At 41.5% G+C, this 21,281-nt stretch overlaps 1 protein-coding gene across 2 annotated transcripts in view; it reads left to right on the top strand.

The window, feature by feature from the left end:
- Positions 1 to 21,167, top strand: part of myo6b (myosin VIb) — a 36,968-nt gene extending 15,801 nt beyond the window's left edge. The window contains exons 13-33 of one of the 2 annotated variants that reach the window (XM_069535766.1): positions 143 to 300; positions 633 to 724; positions 1,180 to 1,252; positions 3,578 to 3,705; positions 4,467 to 4,562; positions 4,941 to 5,111; positions 6,114 to 6,152; positions 6,366 to 6,459; positions 7,003 to 7,133; positions 7,365 to 7,442; positions 7,556 to 7,685; positions 8,634 to 8,724; positions 9,654 to 9,804; positions 10,851 to 11,059; positions 11,160 to 11,238; positions 13,592 to 13,752; positions 13,854 to 13,904; positions 15,945 to 16,048; positions 17,846 to 17,980; positions 18,934 to 19,152; positions 19,347 to 21,167. In XM_069535766.1, coding sequence (XP_069391867.1) covers positions 143 to 300; positions 633 to 724; positions 1,180 to 1,252; positions 3,578 to 3,705; positions 4,467 to 4,562; positions 4,941 to 5,111; positions 6,114 to 6,152; positions 6,366 to 6,459; positions 7,003 to 7,133; positions 7,365 to 7,442; positions 7,556 to 7,685; positions 8,634 to 8,724; positions 9,654 to 9,804; positions 10,851 to 11,059; positions 11,160 to 11,238; positions 13,592 to 13,752; positions 13,854 to 13,904; positions 15,945 to 16,048; positions 17,846 to 17,980; positions 18,934 to 19,152; positions 19,347 to 19,546 — 2,590 coding nt within the window. In that variant the 3' untranslated portion in view covers positions 19,547 to 21,167. The remainder of the gene's footprint in view (positions 1 to 142; positions 301 to 632; positions 725 to 1,179; positions 1,253 to 3,577; positions 3,706 to 4,466; positions 4,563 to 4,940; positions 5,112 to 6,113; positions 6,153 to 6,365; positions 6,460 to 7,002; positions 7,134 to 7,364; positions 7,443 to 7,555; positions 7,686 to 8,633; positions 8,725 to 9,653; positions 9,805 to 10,850; positions 11,060 to 11,159; positions 11,239 to 13,591; positions 13,753 to 13,853; positions 13,905 to 15,944; positions 16,049 to 17,845; positions 17,981 to 18,933; positions 19,153 to 19,346) is intronic. The other variant, XM_069535767.1, reaches the window with a different exon arrangement.
- Positions 21,168 to 21,281: the final 114 nt, after the last annotated feature.

The raw sequence follows: 21,281 nt of genomic DNA, 5'->3' as shown, positions 1-21,281 counted from the left end.
ACGTTGACACGCCGTAACTTTTGCTGTCACATGAAAATTGGGTTGACTTAAAAATAAATAGATAAAAGAGAGGGATTTAATAGGCGACCGGCATTGACCCCGTTTTCAGAACGTCTCTGCCCCACTTTGTGTGTCCCTGCAGGGTGCCTCTCAAGGTGGAACAAGCAAACAACGCCCGCGACGCCCTGGCCAAGGCGGTGTACAGCCGGCTCTTCGATCACGTGGTCAAACGGGTGAACCAGTGTTTCCCCTTCAAGACCTCGTCCAACTTCATCGGGGTGCTGGACATCGCTGGGTTCGGTAATGATGTGCAGTTAGTGGTCTACAAAATGGAGATTTAGCTCGACAAAGTTTTGCCAATCTGTAAATTTGCAACTTTCCAGATTTAGCATGTAGCAATGTTCTCCCTTTGGTTTGTTCAGTCTAAAGATGCACTTGTTTGTGCAGCATGGTTTAACTAATAAAAGAACCCTCATGCACACACAAACACACACACACACACACTACCTTCATTATCAGGCCACTTTGCTTAGAGAATTAATTTCCTTCTCTGCCATATTTAACGCAGGATTTTAATGTTTTTCATTTTGGATTTAATTGAAATGTGTTTTATTCCTGCTTCCTGTGTTTAGAGTATTTCGAGCACAACAGCTTTGAGCAGTTCTGCATCAATTACTGCAACGAGAAACTGCAGCAGTTCTTCAACGAGCGCATTCTCAAAGAGGTGGGTGACCCAGCGTTTGGATTCAGGTGATTCTGTGTGGTTTACTTCCTCTGTTCTGGGAAACCTGCCACGTCATGTCACTCACGAGCCAAACTCACCGGCTCTCACCTGTCAGTCAGAGGTGGTCGGTGCTCTGAGCTCCTTCTGTGTTTCCCTGCATCTCTCCCGTGCGCTCTTTCATTAGAATGCTAATTTCTCGAGGGACACGATGAGGCTTGTTCCTCCTCCTGTGATCTCTTAGCGTTATTCTCTTCCAAGGTTTCCAATTAATGCTCCACCATTCTGGTTTCAGCCTCTTTCTCATTAACTGAATCGTATATTGCGGGTTTGATGTTTGTTTGTTTGTTTTTTGAGGTGAGAGATGTTCTGAAGCCAATAAATATTTGATATTGAACCTCTTTTTGGAAACCAGTACTTCCAGTGTTGATTTTTGACTTTGGGACTTGTCTGTGCAGGAGCAAGAACTGTATCAGAGGGAGGGGCTGGGGGTGAATGAGGTCCATTACGTTGACAATCAGGACTGCATAGGTAAGTTCCTCTCCTGAAACCCTGCTGACCCTCAAACTGTGTGCATTGATTTTGTTTTTATTACTTTTCTTTGTGGACAGGCTCTTTTGAAAAGTTCATGATTTCCCTGATGAGATCTGTCACTGTCACCATCTGATGAGAATGATGCAGTCCACTCCACAGAACTAGAACGGCTTTCAGTAGATCACGCACCTTTGCCAAGGCTCAACAGTTCCCATCAAGCTGCACCACATTTTACACACTCATAGATGTTAGTCCTCTAAATATGTCAGGTTTTTTCATCAAGATCTTTTAATTATTCCTTAACAAATTGAGGAAAATGTACAAAAAAGCTCTATCTTTGAATGTAAAGGAAAATTCCTGATCCGGCCCTCTGATCCAGATCTGCACTGAAATTTAATGGCTTCTTCCCTGACCCATACTGCACCCTTCCACCAAGTTTCATGGAAATCTGTTTTTTTGTGTAATCTTGCTTTAAATCATACAAGCCAACCAACCGACAAACAGACAGGGGTCAAAACATAACCCCCTCAGGGAAGGTAATTAGAATCTTGCTCAGTAGATCACATACCTCTACCAAGGGCCGCCCGTCAGTCCCCTTAAATTCAATCCAACTGCACCAAATTGCACAAACTCATAGATATTAGTTCCCTAAATTTGCCATTGATTATTTCCTGGTAAATCGGTGAAAATGTCTTGCAATGTCGCAATGTCCAGATCTCAACCAGCATTTACTGGGTTCTGTCTTGGCCCGTGTCCCATCTTTGTGCCAAGTTTTGTGAAAATCCATTCTGTATGTTTTTGCGAAATCCTGATGACAAACCAACAGAAGCCAGGGGCGAGAACATCAGCTCAGAGGCAGAGGTGAAAAAAAACTGCATCGTAGAATCTTGAACACATCTATTTCTAAGATGGCTGACTTGATGTGTTTTCAAATGATCAAAAAGGTACATGTGTACATGTGTGTGTAGAAAGCTACATGTATCACTGAGTGACACTCAGGGACATCATTAACATGTTGCCTTTGAGGGCCTGTGCTGCAGAACACAAAATGTACTGACGGAGATGTGGCAGTCTACAGAGCCCACACACCACAAACGTACTGAGGTGGGTTCAAGTGTGATATCAGGTCACCCGCCTGACATTCATTTGGGCCATTCCTTGTGCTCTGGGCTACACATCACAGCAGCAAAAAATACACCTGTCAGGGGGACAAAAATACCAACTGCTCATTATTCAAGATGCTGGCATATCCGCCTGTGTGAAGGGAGCAGGCGTAATGAGTATTTGTGGGTTTTATGGCCTCTTTTGTGCTGCAAGAACCCGGAGAGATGATACCACCTTGTTTTTGTTGTCCCTGTCCTCGAATGCATCCTCAAATGAATGGGATGAAGTCGTCAGTGTATCAAGGTGAAGCACTTTGATTTGTATTTCAAAGGCTGTGATTATTCGGGTGCGAGGTTAACTGACAACCGTGAATAACATTTATGACTTGCAAATGACCATTTGGCTTGGCCATTAATTCATCCATCAATCTTCAGGATTTATGCACAGGTGCTTGGCCATGCAAATTTTTTTTTTTGCTGAGGTCCTTGGTTATTAGATTATTTTCCAAACACAGTGAGATGCATGAATAATTCAGATATGTAGCTAAATGAGTGTCCTGATGAACATGTTCAGTGCTTTCAATATTCCCATTCAAGTTTTTGTACCTTATAATTGACCATGTTTACAAGGCAGCCTTTTTCTCATGGCGGGACGAGATATGAGCAGAATAATGTTGTACTGATGGGATCCAGGTTTTTAAGTCATATAACCACAGGGAACGTTCACACCTGGTATTAACAAGTGGCCCCACATGTGTCTCGTGATCAGATATCACCTCCCCGCTGTATACAAACAAACGTGTCCATCATTTCTGTACACGAAGACCAAGTTATATTGTCTTTACCCAGCAGTGAGTGCACAAGTGTGTGGTTTGTGTGTGTGTCAGCACAAGCGAGCGAAAGAGAGGTAGAGAGAGAGCTGTGAAGACAGATACCAATTTAAGTAAAGTATCGATCATTATGTGGGGATTAGTCGGGGAGCCTTCAAAATTGAACAGCCTATGTGGCGCTGCTCAGACAGAATCGGTTTTCAAATGCAGCCTCCGAAGCCCCCTTAAATACTTTTGCAGAGATTCATGGTTTTAGTTGTCCATGAAAATGTCTGTAAACATTTGTGGATGCTTATGGATTTCAGTTGAAGTTCTTCCACACGGTAAATACTGTACATTAACACAAATCATAGCACTGTGGTTGATGGATGAATATTTGTTGTTTCCAGACCTAGTGGAGGCAAAGCTGGTGGGAATCCTGGACATTTTGGATGAAGAGAACCGACTTCCGCAGCCCAGCGACCAACACTTTGCTCTGGCTGTTCACAGCAAACATAAAGACCACTTCAGACTGACGGTCAGACCTCTTTCCCACACTCCCTCCCTCTCTCTTCTCTTCCACTGTGCTTCTTATTATCTCTCACCTTTTGTCCTTTATTTCTCTCCACTCTTCTGCCATTATTCACTTTCTTTTGTGCATTTAGCTCTTTTGTGACAATTTAACTGCACCGCGGTTCTGCCATTGTGGTGATTTTCGCTCTGGCTGTGTGTTACGGCAGGTTTTGTGATTGTCAGACAGTTTCATTCCCTCCCTCTTTGTCAGTGCCTGTATCTCCACAAGCATGAAAATGTAGCCTTGACACCAATTCAGGCTGAAGATAAGAGGTGGCCGGCTGCAACCACATTCAAATAAAAACCCCTCTATACATGAGAAAGAATAAAAGGCATGAATCCTAATGTGCTTTAATATGCAGTGAGTTAACATTTCTACCATTTGGTTTTTACACTTACATGAAAAAAGAGATTCATGGATTCCTCTCTGATGAGGAGCTTAAAAATGCTGGTTACTGCATTTTCTGTTCAAGTAAAAAAATAAATATGGTTCTTCATAATCCTTGAGACACATGAGATGAATGAGGCAAAAATTAGAAAAACATATCTTGATGTCTGCAGTTGTTTCCTTGTATATTCATGCAGGTCAACATATTAAACAAGTACAATTTCCCTGTGTAGAGTTTGTGATGCCTTGTTGCAGCTGTAGAGATGTCGATCAATATATATGTGTGTGTGTTTCAGCGCTGTCATTTAATATGATTTGCTTCTTCTTCTCCCACTCAGGTTCCCAGAAAGTCCAAGCTGACCATCCACAGGAATCTCCGGGACGATGAGGGCTTCATCGTCCGGCACTTTGCTGGAGCAGTCTGCTATGAAACGGTGATAGTGTTCTTCAATTAGTACATTAAAAAAATGCAAAAATAAAACAGCCACCACTGTTTCCCAAAGCTCAAGGTGACGTATTTAAAACTCTCTCAGATTCAGACACGACAGAGAAAAACAACCATAGCTCACAATGACAAAACAGAAATAGGGAATTTTGGCTTGAATGAATAATCAAATAGCAGAATCAATCATCTTTCAATCAGCTCATTTAATAATCAACTAGTAGATTGAGGTCTATTGCATTTGTGGACCTGGTACAAAGGTCACAGCACATCCCCTGGAAACATTATTTATCTGTGTTTAATTTTTATTCTAAAGCTCTGCAGTTACACACATGTAAATGTGTGTATGCATGTGTGTGTGTGTCCACAGACTCGGTTTGTGGAGAAAAATAATGATGCCCTGCACATGTCCCTGGAGAGCCTGGTGTGTGAATCGAAAGACAAATTTGTTCGAGAGCTGTTTGAGAACTCCAGCACCACCAAGGACTCCAAACAGAAGGCAGGCAAACTCGGCTTCATCAGCGTCGGCAACAAGTTCAAGGTCAGCATTTGTCAACATTTGTCATTTTTCATTATCAAAGTCCCTCAAACTGATTTTTTAAAAACTTGCTCATTTTTAGTTTCTGATAATACCTTTGAATTTCTCTATGAAAAAGATTAGAGGACGAATAAAAGTTAAATCTTTCACAGTGAATGATAAATTATTTAAATTACACTTTTAGATTTTAGATTATAAAAGATATTATTGTCAGGGGCCTTTAAATTTTACTTGCAAACTTATTGTGTATTAGTTTTTCTCAGAGATTTTTTGGAATGCATTTAGATTTAACTAAAGATGCACAGAGTAAAAATGTGTGTGAAATACTAAACACTGCTCTACTCTGTCTCTACGCCTGTTTTCTGTCTCTAATTTTCAGACCTGTGACTTTCCTCATTTCCATCCTTCTCTCTCCTCCTCGTTCACAGCTCCCCTCTTAGGTTTCCTCCAGTCTTCCTCCCTCTTTCCTCTGAGAAAACCTTCCTTCCTGGATAAAGCTGGATAATGTCAGCTTGAGGTATAATAGAGAGGAGTCAGAAAATAGTAGGAGTGGGAGAAAAAAGAATAAGGGAAAGAAAAAAATTAGTGTGTTCAGGGTGAAATAGAAGTACGCTGCGTTCACCCAACTCCAGTCTTATGCTGTCACTTACTTCTTTGTGCTGCACATCTTTTTCAGATTTGATTTTTCTTCATCACTTGTTATGTACCTTCACAAATGCATGAGACATCGACTCAAGCATGAAGATGATGTTCCGGATGAGTTCATTTTAATAAATGGTTTGAGATAAAAAGCCAAAGTGAAGGATGTGTGGTTTTAGGAATCAGTTTTTAACAGTATTCATTCATAAATCATACATTCATGCAAAGTATGTCCTGTATGCATACTTGGTTTTCAGCATGTTCTATTTTTCTTCCACTTTTCCCTCCCGTCTCTGCCACGTTCCTGACAAACATTTTAAAACAAGTGGTCATGAAGCAGCTTGTTTTGTCTCTTTGCTTCCACAGACTCAACTGAACCTGCTGCTGGAGAAGCTTCGCAGCACCGTGAGTAAAACTCACTTTCTTTCATTTCATATTCAGTAGAAAGATCTTTTTGAATCCTCTTTGAATCAGTAGAAAATAAATCACCCTAATCAAAAGTATGTAATGGAATATGTTAGCTTGCTGCAGGACTATAATTGAATATATGTTTTTAGTCAGACACAGACTCGTGTCAGGGTGGAGACAGATCAATGTCTGATTGTTCATTGTGTGCAGGGCTCAAGTTTCATCCGCTGCGTAAAACCCAACCTGAAGATGGTGAGCCATCAGTTTGAAGGAGCCCTGATTCTCTCACAGCTGCAGTGCTCAGGTAACAACACTGAAACATCATATGTCATATTCTGTATTTTAAAAGTACAGACCTCAGAAGCTAGTGGAAATTTATTTGTAGAGCCATTTCAGACACAAAATTGGGTCAGGACATTTTGTCTGTCACAAGAAGAATGCAGCAGGAGATTGTCTGGGTCAGGAAAATGTATTGAACATTCAGACGAGAGGAGGCTCGTGGGTAGAACTTGCAAGAGACAGGACACAACATAAATTTGGCTGAAGAAATCTTGTTTGTTCTTGTTGAAATCTTTGTCAGCAATATTTTTTTGCTCTATTCACACATGGGCTCACTCAGACCACGGTTTTTAATAGTTTAGTTTCCTGGTCATACTACTCATACACAATTTGGAAACAATAACTTTAGAGGAAATCGTCATTTGTTTAATTTTGCTTTAACACCAGTTTAAAACAGTGACAGTGATAAAATGTTCATTACAGACAGGAACAGAACAATCCTGTCAGTAGTGAACTGTTATTCCTCAGGTGATCCAGGTTCTTTGTTTGCATGGTTGTTTTTTACCAGGCATGGTGTCAGTGCTGGACCTGATGCAGGGGGGGTTCCCCTCCAGAGCCCCCTTCCACGAACTCTACAACATGTACAAACAGTACATGCCAGATAAACTTACACGACTGAACCCACGACTCTTCTGCAAGGTGGGATAACAGAACTGTTTTCATGAACAGTTTCCCCTTCAGTGGAAACATTTAAACAGCTGTTTGGTTTAAATAACAAGATAATCTGTTTGAAATAAATCCGAATTAGTTGCGGAATTTGTACGAAGCAAATAAAACCTATATTTGTAAAATGATTAACTCACATAAACAGATCAGTGCCCTAATTTTTTACCATTTATATAATACTGCTGTGAATTTGTTCCTCTGCAGGCGTTGTTCAAAGCTCTGGGGCTGAACGACATTGACTTTAAGTTTGGACTGACCCGAGTTTTCTTCCGCCCTGGAAAGGTACAGTAAGGTCCTCGAGACTAATTTCCAGGTCATTATCTGCACTATATGCTACAGCTCTTGAGATCACAAGTGTGTGCCGTCATTCCTGCGCTTTTGTCCGTGTGCGTCAGTTCGCGGAGTTTGACCAGATCATGAAGTCCGACCCAGACCACCTGGCAGAGCTGCTGAAGAAAGTCAACAAGTGGTTGGTGTGTAGCTGCTGGAAGAAGGTCCAGTGGTGCAGCCTGTCCGTCATCAAACGTATGTGAAATCCTGGAGAGTCTGGAGAGAGAAAGAGAAACTCAAGCAGATTTAAACACGTCATCACAAACATCACAAGGCACTCAGACAGCAGTTACCACCATACTGCATGTATTTAGATCAGGTCTCCAATAGGATGCACCAACATTTTCTGAAATTTACAAAAATGTATGCCCTGAAAACATGACTTGGATTATTTTATATTCAATTCCTGCCAATAAACCCCTTTCACCTAAATCTTACACACTGAACCTTTAAGCTATTTTACTTTACAGTGATTAAATCCTCCCTTATTTCCTCACAGTGTATTTTACTGCTCTTTCAGCCATGTCATATCATATGTTACACTGTTCCATTCATTCTGCGTGTTGGAAGCAGCAGCCTCCAGCAGTGTGGAATAGTTCTTTAAGAGCAGTTCCTTGAACCATCACACCCTGTGCCAAGTTATTGATTTCCACCTTTTAACAAAGTGCAGGCTCGCCTCTGCTTATTTGTGTGAAAGCATCAGATGAAATTACATCAACGTTAATAGCGGAACGTTGCCTCTGCATGACCCCACATTTCCTGCATAAGTGACCTGAGGACATTTATGTTCCTGGTCATTTAATATCTTCAACACTTCACCTTGTTATTACAGATTCATTTGCGCCCGTATGTGTGTTTGACATAGTGAGGCAAAGAGGGCATGTATAGTGCACATACTAGTCTTATTGTAATAATAGTATTATAGTGTCGCCGTGTTATTAGCATTATTATTTTCACAGCTTTCCCACACAAGGTTTATTGTAGCATTTTGAATTTTATATATATCTTTAAATTGACTTTGGGCTTGAAATGCTTCCCCCTTCAGAACAAGTATGGAAATGATGTATTCATTTCAAGTTGTGCAAATGTGTTTGTCCTTTATATTAAAGTATTTTTACACATCTTTGTTTGCATGCTCTACAGTCAGAAACAAGATGAGTTACAGAGCTCTGGCCTGCATTAAGATTCAGAAGACTGTCCGCATGTGGTTGTGTAAGAAGAAGCATAAGCCACGGTGAGTCTGCCCCTGTTCTTTTTGACTAACACACACACACACACACACACACACACAAACACACACACAAACACATGCCTCACTCCAACCATCTTTCTGCTCTGTGACCTCTGCCCCCTTATTTTTTTCCTTTTTATTTTACCCTGTACTCTCTGTGCCTCTGCTCTCTTTATTCAAATGGCTTCACGCTTGGTGAATTCTGATGGCTTTCCCACATCGTGCATTTAGGACTTCAAATCAATCTATAAAGTAATCTGTTGTGAAATGATGTGTCACCCTGCTGCTGTGGGAAATACCACACGACTTGCTGTATTGGGTTGCACTTGGAAACATGGCTCCAGTGAAAGCAGCCATTTAGATAATGGGTTTCACAGACAGTTTCTTGGGAGTAAATTTTAATTGTGAGTGGCAGATTGAGTTAGTCAAAACGTTTCAACACTTACACTCCTGGAGTTATGAGGGTTGTTATTTCTAACAGTACAAAACTATCTGTCTGTCTATCTGTCTATACTGCATAGTTATATCTATATAGATATATACTCTATATTTGTATATATATATAAATATATATATATATATATCATTTCAGTCCATCTTTATTTAAGTCTATATGGGGATATAGATACAGTCAGATGACATTCAAATAACTCTGACCCTTGATATCTCTGATTGCTATGATGACCTATAAGCTAATTTTTATAATATATGATAAGTAGGGTTAGCTAGTCACCCCAAAGCACATATAAATGGAATAATTTATGTTTACGCACCTAAGTTCGAGATGACTCACAGTTACAGGAAGAGAAAGTTATACATCAAAATTATGTTGGTTTTTTTTAATGTATTTTATATTAAGAAATAGCTGTCACTTTTTTCAATCAAACTCTTGTTATGCTCTAAATTCATAATAGCATTTTCCCTCCTCACAGCATCGATGGTATGGTAAAGGTTCGGAATCTGAAGAAACACATGGAGCGGTTCAACGAGGTAGTAAACGTGCTGAAGGAGGGCAAACAGGAGATGGCCAAACAGGTCCAGGAGCTGGCCACCTCCATTGACGCTCTACTAGCCAAGATAAAAGTGAGTCGATGCTTTCACTTCCTGTAGCTCCTCGCCACAACATTGTTGTTGCCCAATGTCCCTTTATTGTTCGTTCTCTCATAATCAATATTTTTAGTCACCTCGGGATCAAAAGAAGAGCCGGGCGGAGGAGAAAACACTCTCCTCTGTAGTTTGATAACTACTTGATTTAATTTAATCAGAATGTTTTGCTAGATTATCAAACTGGGTTCATGAAATCCCAGCTCTCCCTGTGCAATAAGCACCGGTCTTATTGGACCCTCTAGGTGCAGCACATCATCACAATCACATTTGATTATTATGCAGAGATTTGGTCTCTGATTTTGCTTTCATCACCTGGATGGAATCATCAGGTGTGACTGGAATTCTCATCGGTTCCTTAAAGTATCCTGATTGACACCCACGCACCAGTGACTCTTGACCCTTCCTCTCTCGTCTACTTCCCCCTCTTCTCCTGTGTTCCTCTGTTAGCCTATTAGCAGCCCCACCGTGGACACTAGTGGCACCGTGCATGCTCAGAAATTGCTCCCGGCATGGCATCACTGAATGAATAATGCATGAGGTGCCAATGGCTGTCATTCAGGCCTCTATACGTTGGGGACAAGACCTTGTCATCTTCCCTCCCCGTGCCACTCTAATGAATCTTCACGATGACGTGACCTCTTCTTTCCTCACTGATTGTCTGACAAGAATAGTCAGGTACTCAGCATTATGGCTGCGGAGTGTCAGTCAGCGGCTTCCATTTGTTTTGCCACATGGGAAAGTTGTGCCATGCTAACTGAGGAGTGTGTGCCAAGTCAGAATGAGTGCAGGGATGTCATTCTCTCTTAAATGCCAGTAGACAAAAAAGTATTCAGCATCCTGCGGGAATCTCACCAGATATTATTATCAACAAACACCTTGTGGTGACAGTGTTCTGAGCAACCCATGGTTCTGACCTCTACCCGAGGCTCGGGGAGGAGAATTGATTCAAAAGTTAGATAAAGTAATTGAAAAAAGTTGATTTTGTGATCGTGACCTGCCACACTCCTTCTCTCGAATCGTAGACCACGATGATGACTTGGAAAGAGATTGACACAGAGTACCAGGGGCTGGTGAAGCGCTCGGAGCAGCTGCTCTCCTCCATGCAAAAGAAGAAGCAAGAGGAGGAAGAGGGTGAGAGGCTGAAGCACATCGAGGAGGAGATGGACAAAGAGAGGAAGAGGAGGGAGAAGGAGGAGCAGCGGCGCAAACAGGAGGAAGAGGACAGAAGACTGTAAGTGACGATGTTTTAGGACGATATAACGGCAGATGTATGAGACTATAAGCTGTCTGACTCATCTAACATTTGTTTTCTTTCTCTATAAACATTATAGGAAAGCAGAGATGGAGCTGAAGAGGAAGCTGGATGAAGAAGATAGAAAAAAGAGACAGGAAGAGGAGAAAGTCATACAGGTTTGGACCTTGCTCTACTGTTGTAGATTCCTGCTGAAAAGTTGAAAAGTCCGGACAAAAGTTTAGAAAAAGGACATAACATCGGTTTAGAAACTCATGCAGAAGCCCAGTGAGTTAACGGATCCCTACTCCCCTGCAGGGACTCACCAGTACTCACTCCCTGACAGTGTTATCACAATTACACAAGATGGTTTCCCAGACTTGGTGAAGTTAACAGGGTCTGAAATGTTATGGTTTCTCCCAGTTTCAAGGCCAAACATAAAATAAACTGAGTGATTTAATGGGTTTAGCCATAGACTGAGTTCAATCAGTTATCAAACGGCACCAAGCAGAGTGCACACCTCCGGCAAGACCCAACAGTTCCCTTTAATTTTATAAAGCTGCACAGAATTGCACACTTAAAGGTATCATTCATCTTAAATTGGTGAAATTGACAAGAAATGCCTTTTTTTAGATTCCTCTTTTCTCTGAATCTCTAAATTGACTAAATAATCGAATCAAATTGCCTTTAAATACGCGCTGTAAGTTTTCCATAAGCATCCAAACACATCAAGGATGTTTTTAACTGTCACTTCTTCTTCAACAACATAACAATAACCTAACTTCAACCAAATGTCAGAAGTTGAATTCATTCAGCTCCATACTAAGCTACTAATCCCACTGCAGGAAAAAAACAAAAACACTCTACCCCACCAGTTGGATTGTCATGTTTCCTCTCAGCTGTAAACTCTGCCTGCTCCCCTCTCCGACTGAAACATTCATTTGCTCTTTGGACTCCCACGACAACAGCCAGGTCATGACATTGGTCAGCTTCCCTCTGGGTTTTCCGCGGGGTCTTGATTGAAGATTCCATCGAGTTTCCCCCGTAATTGAAATACTTCATCCCTCGCCTGCTCCTCCGTTCGTCTGTCTTTTAAATGCACTTCCCACCTTCTCTACATCTACAGCTCTTTGTAACTCAGCAGAAGTCGGACATGTGCATGCCGTCCTGTTTTTTTTTTCCCTAGCAGTGAGATTGCAGACAGGCCACGTGTCTCAGGAGACAAAGTTTGTTTATCGTCCAGCTCTAAGACTCAAAGCAGCAGAAGTGAACTCAGTTTGTCTGCTGTGACATCACTGGCACTTCATGTCTTTGTCTGCTGTGTCAAAGGTCCGTCTAGCACCGCAATCCTCCTCCCTCCAAACTTTTAAAAATGTTTTTAAAATGTCTTTAAAGGTAACCTTGGACAGTTGGTAAAGTCCTGTGGTGTCAGAATAATTGGAAAAACAAGTTCCTGACTGGGTAAATTCACGTTCAGCATTAATGTCTTTTCCACATTCTGACTTCAAAAAACATAAACAAACCGATCTCAGAGCTCGGAAAAAATGGGCACTTTACTTCACTGTTTACTTTCTGACAGGGGAGCACCACAAAACTGGAGGCTTCCCAAGTGGTACCCTTATCACCCACAGCGGTGTAATTCATATTTTGGAGCATCTCACACATCTTATAGCTCTCAAACAATACATTTGAAGATGTGTAGAGATATTGATTTTGTAAATGGATGACGGGCAAAGACTCAGTTGGCTGTTTTCTTATGAAACATCAAAATTAAACAGATATTCATAGAAAGCCTGGGAGAAGAGATAAATATTATATTCAAAGGTTCCATGTGTGGCCCTTTCATTTTTGAGTGTGTAGCATCCCTTTTTACTTGTGTTTATATATGTATGCATAGTCAGAGAGAAAGGAACCAAGAGGAATGTTGGGGATAAAATACAGATCATTGTTCAAACTGGAACCATCCCAGTTTTCAGCTCTCTCATCCTTCAGTCTGATCATGTATCCGAGCTGATGGTTGGACCATTTCACAGAATGAATAATGTATTCTTAACTGGAAAGGTTTTCATATTTATAACCCCTCATAGAAAAAGGGACCATTGTGGACTTCATTTTCTATAAGACGAAAGGTGGATATACTGGATACAGCTGGATACATATATGTATTGATTCATACATTTACAGCATATTCCCTCCAGTTGTCTCTTGGCAAGCTCTACTGTAAAGAATGACTAATACGTTTTCTGATGAGCAAAATAAAAAGCTTGAGTTTGAATCTGGGTCAAACAAAATGTCCCTACTTATTGTTGTTTTATGCTTCTCTGTTGTGTCTAGACAAATGATCAGTAAAGCTTTATCAGCAGCCTGGATAAACAAACCTAATCACAGCTCAGCAGAGCTCTAACTGTTATGAAGGGTCTGGCACTCATGTCAGCACCGGTAATTAGACAGGATCTAGATTTTAGTAGATTTGACTGAATAACACATTAAGAGTGAAAATGCTGTGGCGTGTGTTTGTGTGTGTGGATACAGGCCGAGTTGGAAGTCCAGCTGGCTCATGAGCGTGAGGAGCAGGTCCAACGCACCGCCATAGTGGAGCAGGAGAGACGAGACAGGGAGTTGGCCATGAGAATCGCCCAGAGCGAGGCGGAGCTGATCACAGAGGAGGGCCAGTTGGACCCAAGCCTGCGCAGGTATTGCTCTGCACGTGTGAACGCAACGCACACCTTCGTGCAGCGTTGACATCAACATACATGTGTAACCACGTCTCTCCTGTTGCTGTGTTTTCTCCCAGCGAAGAGTCTCTTTCAGATCTTCCTATCTCCTCATCCTCAGCCAGAGCCATGTAAGATATCAGTGCCGCTGTCCATGACCGATCATGTCCAAGCACGACTAACACCAACAATAATCACTCCCCTCCCTCACTGTCTGTCTGTCTTCAACTCGATCATAGCCCTGAATCTCCCCGCTGATGAAAATAGATGCAAGATTACACCAGCAATGTAAAGCCAACAGAAACAAACAGAAAATAAAATAAAAAGAATAATTATGTGATGACTTAAGAAATAAAGATGACACAGTATATCATATATATGCAGTGGATCAGTATGTGACCACACGTGCAGAATGAGATCTTATATTCCTGATCTGCACTGTGTTAAAAACTCGTCTGTTTCCTTTGCAGTGCTGGTGCACACAAGCACACGATCATGACCATGTATGTGCTTCCCCTGTCTCTGACATTCACTGTTAACAAAGCTTGTCAGGTGCTCATGTCCTTTACATATATATATATATATATATATATATATATATATATATATGCATATTTTGTAACTGCTTCATAACTGTATGATATTTACAAGATACATTTAGTTTTACGCTCTCCATCTGCTACAACCTTTAATCCCATCTGTGATTTCAGTGGATTTTAATTTTAATCTTTACTTACTCCCTTACAACAACTCACAATATTCATAATTAAATCATATTACCCCAGTGAGGACATGAGCTGTGTCCTTTAATTGGCACATGAACGAGTTGTTCCTGAAGTAAGCTCTTATGGAGAGCACATACTGTTCCTCCACCAAGACCATTCCCCTATCTTAATTGATAAGCCATGGAACCACCATATTGCATGTATTGTGTTCAGGTCCAACATCAGATATACCAACATTTTCTGAAATGTACAAATGTCAATCAGTAAGTCCTGGATCTGCCTGATTATCCACATCTGCTCCAAAATCGAATGAGTTCATCCTTGGGTCATACCCCACCTCTCCAGAAAGATGAGTGGAAATGGGTTCAGTATTTCTTGAGTTACCCTGCTGACATACAGACAAATAAACAAAAGTTAATGAAAACATTAAATTAAATATTAATATGATATAATATGATATACAGTATGATGTAGGACAGCAGCCTTCATACTCCTGAACCATAATCTGAATTTGAACTAATTATCCGTGTCCCTTAATTTCCACAGCTCCGCTCTTTGTTTAATACCAGGAGACATTCTCTCTCTGTGCGCTGCTTTATCTGCAGGTGCAATGAAAACCGAATTACATTTGATCCAATAGCCTGTAATCGTGTCAGTGTTGGCTCAGGCACCCAGGGGCCACACATGTGTCCCCATGCAATTCCTGTGAGTCAGATAAACAGCTCCAAAGTCCTCCAAAGGTGCATGTGCACACACCAGAACTTACACACATGAAGGCATGCATACAGAAGTACTGCAGAAGTACATTGGTTGCCATTGTAGCTGAAGGTTGACCAAGAGACCTCAGACTCCCTCCACCTTCCTCTTCTCGAATTCACCTATTTCCTGTTCACCTGCTGTCAAAAGCCTTGACTGCACGTCTCAGCCAGACTCAGTTTCATCTTTCCAGTCAGTATGAATTAAACGTAAATGGTTGCGGTAATCTGGTTAATGTTTTCGTAGATCAGTAATCCTCTACTCTGAGACAGCGGCAGCCATGCTGACTGTAAATAGAGGAGGTAAATCCTTTGTATTATTGAATAAGCAGCTCCAGCTCAGCAGGGAGGCTGGAGACATGAGATCAGATCTGCTGCAGCTGAAACTCTGCACGGTCGGTTTGATTTATAAAGTAATGCAGGGTTTCTGCTTTTTCCAGTCATCTCACGTAGCTGTTAACATAAAAAACACTGAAATGCCAGCAGATGTACAGTGAGCTGGCATCTGGCAAATTGTAACATCAGAATAGTTTTGCATTATTTTAAGTGGAGTGGAAACAGCAGGATGTAAGAATATGGACAGACTCCGCTCTTCAGCTCCCCTGCTGTCTGACCAGCCTCTATTGAATTTTAGAAGAAGTGACACATCTTTTTCCCTCTCTCACCCATGCTCGTCTCCTCCTTGCCACAGGGGTCCTCAGGTGCAGGCTACAAAAGCCGCCGCTGGTGTGAAGAAGTATGATCTCAGCAAGTGGAAGTATGCCGAGCTGCGAGATGTCATCAACACCTCCTGCGGTGAGAAATCCCTAAACACTCTCAGGCTCTGTCTGATGCCAACTGTACAAAAAAAAAAAGTGCATGTGCGCTGAACCAGCCACGAGGTGGAGGAGCTATTAGTGACACACGTCTTTGCCCTGCTTCACTACAAATGTATTTACAGCTTGCAGCCCCCTCGTTAAATAATTCAGCAGCAGATCATGTTTTGGAACTTTTCTCATCCAAAAATGTGTGGTACCCTCTACACACACACACACACACACACACACACACACACACTTGTTTTTCATCTGCACTCTGGCACTTTTTCCCCTCGGTAATTTTATTTTGAGTAGCTGAAGTGACTGTTAAAAAGCTGAGACTGCAGATGTGGAAACGAGACGTCTTGCCTGAGAAAAGCAAAAGATCGATTCGAGGAAGTTCCCACAGCTGCTGCCGCTCATCAGCATTCGCTTTAGTGGGGGAGAGAGGAAATTACCGCCATTATGGAGGATGGCAGACTCCTGCCCTCTCCTCGTCGTTCCCAGCCAGCCCTCTCGTCAGTCAGTGTGAAAAGCAGAAGGCTCTCTGCTGGCTCCCTCATCGACGCTTCTATAAGTGCCACTGTATACAGTTCTCTGAGCAGTGTTACACTCTCTGATTACAAAGACATCTGGCTAATTTGTGAACCCATTTGCTTTGCTAGTGCTGGTGGTAATATCAAAAAGTTGTGTGAGAAGTCTCACTGATTATGTTCTCTGCAAGTAATGTTTTTATAACAGGGATGAAAACACACTGTGCTATGAGAACCTTACATCACTTATCACCTCCAATGGTTTGACCCCTGTTTGTTTGTTTGTAACCTAGATTACAACTGAACCCAGTATGGGTCAGGGAAGAACCCATTTAATTTTGATGTAGAGCCAGGATTTTAGTTTTTCCACTTTAACTAACATTAGGAAATCAGCTGCATTTCAACATTTTCACTGATTTCCCACAAAATGGATGGATTTTGATGAGAACAAGCATATTTAAGGGACTGATACAATGAGTGTGTGAAATTTAATGAGTCCATTAAACTTAAAATGTTTCCAGGTACTTTGTTTTCATCTAAGTCTTGTTTGAAGTTGTCTCATGAGTAGTCTTCCGAATCACCAAAACAATATTTCAGCCAACTTTTTAAAATGTCTCTGACAAAAAATGTTTCCTCCTAAAACAGAAAATATTTACAAAAAGAAGTTCCAGGAAAATGTCAGTAAACACTGTATAAGACAGCGTTAGAGCCAGATAGAAAACAATAAACACGTTTCTTATCATTTACTTTCTTACCAAGAGTTTATCAAGAGGATCAAAACCTCTCATGTACGTTACACTGCAGCTTAGTTAGCTCAGCTTAGCACAAAACAAACAAGGGGAAACAGCTAGCCTGGTTTTATTCAGTGGTGATAAACTCCACCTACCAACAGGAATTAGTTTCACCCACAAATGGGAAAACGTGGTTTGGAGGCAGGAAGGGGGAAATATAACATTAAAATACAACCCAGGATTGTGGGAAATGTAATTTTTTCAGTTCCCTGCATCTAATCATTCAATGTTGACGACTCTCCTGCCTGCTCTGGATTTGCCGACATTATATAAAGTTGAATAAAAGTCACTGAACTGCACCTTTATCACATTTCACTTGTCCAGAATTTGAATTCGTCTTTAAAAGAAATGATAAATGTTGTGAAAATGTTTTTAGACCAGCCTAAATAGGCTGAAGGGGATAAGTCATACTTTAATGTTTCACTATTTTGCTTACTAGTTTATGCTTGCTACCTCATATTGTGTCGCCAGACATCGAGCTGCTGGCCGCCTGCAGAGAGGAGTTCCACCGCCGGCTGAAGGTGTATCACGCGTGGAAATCCAAGAACAAGAAGCGCGACGATGACGGCAGTGATCAGAGGGCTCCTAAATCTGTCACCGACTACGGTTAGTGGTACACCGTCTTCTCAGTAATACACTTTCATTACACACTTCACCTTAGGGTATGAGCGCAGGTCTGTGTTCTCTCACACCTCCCCTCCAGGTACGTTAGGTTCAGCTTTTCTCGAGGGGAATTGACAACCTGCGCAAATAGCCTGCCTGTGCTTTCTAACATTCAATTAGACGTCGAAACACCTAAACAGCTCAAAATGCAGCTTCTGTCTGGCTCCGTCAGAAATATTTGTTTTAATTAGCAAGTAACTGCCAGACATGGCTCGTCAGGTTCAGCGACTGCTTGTGTGACAGCTCGCTGCTTCGCTCATTTCATTCCCAGCTCAGCCAAGCATGAAGCATGACACACACACACACACACACACACACACACACACACACACACACACACACACACACACGCACACACACACACACACACACACACACACACACACACACGCACACACACACACACCTGCTGTTCTGCATTTCCCTTCTTTTTCCATCGTGAACAGACATTAGACTTGATGGGGAATGGGAACATTAGACTCCCTGTGGCTTCTACTTTCACGATATTTACCTGCTCTCTCTTTTGATATGATAGCTCGTGAAAGCTGTTCTGGCTGCACTTTGTTTGTCTAATATTCGGATCCTGTTCTTGGCCTCCGCTGATGCTCCAGGGGTCTTATCAAAGCATTTCATAAGAGGCTAAAAGCTGCTTCACATGGATTTCCCAAATCGGGCATTTCCTGGGTCCTTTTTGATCTTGTATGTTTAGAAAGCTTTAAACATTGTTTTCTGCCCGGCTCGGTGTAATTTTACTGAAAGTAAAAGACGCAAAAAATAATTTGAAACCAAATGAAAGATGTTTTTCTGTAAACACTCCCTCTTGCAATGATACTCCGGAGATAAACAATCAATCAAATGTTAAAATGATGGCACTTTCTCTCGCCGTCCCTCTGCAGCTGAACAGAACCCAGCTCCTCCGATGACGGCCCAGCATCAGGAAGTGGCCATGAACCGGCAGCAGCGCTACTTTCGCATTCCCTTCATCCGGCCCGCGGACCAGTACAAGGACCCGCAGAATAAAAAGAAGGGCTGGTGGTACGCCCACTTTGATGGGCCCTGGATAGCCAGACAGATGGAGCTTCACCCAGACAAACGGCCCATTGTGTTGGTCTCGGGTGAGTCTGCAGCTTTTAGTCGTATCCTAGAAACATCATCTCTATTAAATAATGATGTTTTTCTTTCAAATGACCAATTTAATATTTATGCTGGAGACTTTTTTGGCCAGGGTAAAACAAATGAAATGTAGAGTCGACTTGTCCCTGCCTCACAGGGGGTACTGTGGTATAATCCTCTTTCCCTCCACCACCAGGTAAAGACGACATGGAGATGTGCGAGCTGAGTCTGGAGGAGACGGGCCTGACCAGGAAGAGGGGGGCGGAGATCCTGCCCAGGCAGTTCGAAGAAATCTGGGAACGCTGTGACGGGATTCAGTACCTCAAGAAAGCCATCGAGAACAAGCAGGCCCGCCCCACGTACGCTACCGCCATGCTCCAGAGTCTGCTCAAGTGAACCACAGCACACAAGATAAGCACACAAGCACCAGTCTGGTCCTGGAACATGACACCGATACACACACACTCACAGACACAGAAATGCACATGTGAAGGGCGAAAGATACTCGATCATCTCATTTTTAATGTTGGTTTATATTCACTTTTTACATCTTTATTTTTGCAGTGGAACACTACATTGGTGCAGCGTTAGCATTTATTTCTTCTTCTTAGTCTGTGGTTGAAAGTAACGAGGCCTTAAAATGCAGTTTCACTGCACAAAACCAAGGAAGTCTTAACTGATGTGTAGCCTGTAGCTTTAAACCTGGAACCTTAACAGTCTGTGATAGGGACAAAAAAATAGACTTAATGAGAATATGTGTAGACATGCTGTGAAACAGTTTTGTTTTTCAAGTCATTTAAGCTTTTGTCATTTGAATATAAAGACTATCATCATTCACTGTCTATAAATACATCTGATTTGATTAGAAGCGATAATTTCATTTTTCACACTCGTGTACTTTGTCTGGCTCCACCCCCTGGTGACCGGACCAGATAATGATGGATGCATTTTCTCTCCAAGATTTATGTAATATATTTAATCATGACACTCATAGACGCTCATACAACTAACAAACAGAATGCTATATTTATACATAATATAATGTTATCCTGTGTTTCATGAGTAAAAATCTAAAATGTTCTAATATATTTTATTCTTTATCTCAGAGGTTCTCAGCCATGGGCCCCTACAACAGTGGTTCTCAATCTTTTGCACTTCAGGGACCCCGTAAATGACAAGATTTTTGGGTTTAGATGTTTTATTACAGGACGTTATTGAAATTCAAGACCAAAATTTTCATACAGTTCCTCAGTGTGTTACTTATGGATGAAATTATAATCAAATTTCAGTCCTCACTTTCAGAACCCCTGTCCAGCAAGAAAGGCAAATAAACTGGAGAAAAATATTCACATTCTTAGAATAAATATTTTCACCAAGCAACACAGGATACCAATATATCATGACTAGTATGACTCTGGAAACTTCTCACGGACCCCCTGGCAGCGTGCAGACCCCCATTTGAGAACCACTGTTCTATCCACTACAAATTTAATGACATCAGATAGAAGAAATAACTTTGTGGCTCATTTTAAAATCTTTAAAATCTATTTCTCTCTGTAGTTGCAGAATGTATCTTTACCCCGGAGAAACCTTTGAGGAAAGTCTTCTTCATTTGAAGTATCGTGCTTTTCTCTGTTAGCCGTCTATTATTTTCATTTCTCTGTTGAATCCTTGATCACGTTTTTTGTATTGTTGTTTATTTGATATGTACGAGGAGAAGTGTAGACCTTTGTTTGCAGTTATGTGGGTTTGGGGTTGTTTTACAGACAATAATGTAATTTTTGTGTGTGTGTTTGTTCATGTGATATTTTATGAAGCTGATTACTTGACTCCTCTGTTGGTTGTGTCATGAACAATCCAAACATCTCAAAGCTACTGTTCTTTAGACTCACCCACATGAACTGTCGAGATACAGTCGACTCTGCTGTAACTGATGACTCACTGTCATATGTTCCCTCTTTGTACTTTGGCCTTTGCACTGGAAAACTCTAGGAAATAAACGTATGCTCCCCACGTTTTCCAGTTTTCTGTCTTGTTACTGGAGATATTTCCAAAGTTCGAAACACAGCTGTTAGTGGCCTGTGTTCTGTAACTGGGTCTGACATCAAAATGCTAATAGCTGCTTACAAGA

The sequence above is a fragment of the Paralichthys olivaceus genome, chromosome 12, assembly GCF_024713975.1.
Source record: "Paralichthys olivaceus isolate ysfri-2021 chromosome 12, ASM2471397v2, whole genome shotgun sequence".
NCBI classification, from domain to species: Eukaryota; Metazoa; Chordata; class Actinopteri; order Pleuronectiformes; family Paralichthyidae; genus Paralichthys; species Paralichthys olivaceus.
The sequence above is the reverse complement of the archived record's forward strand: the minus strand, read 5'-3'. Positions and strand labels throughout refer to the sequence as shown.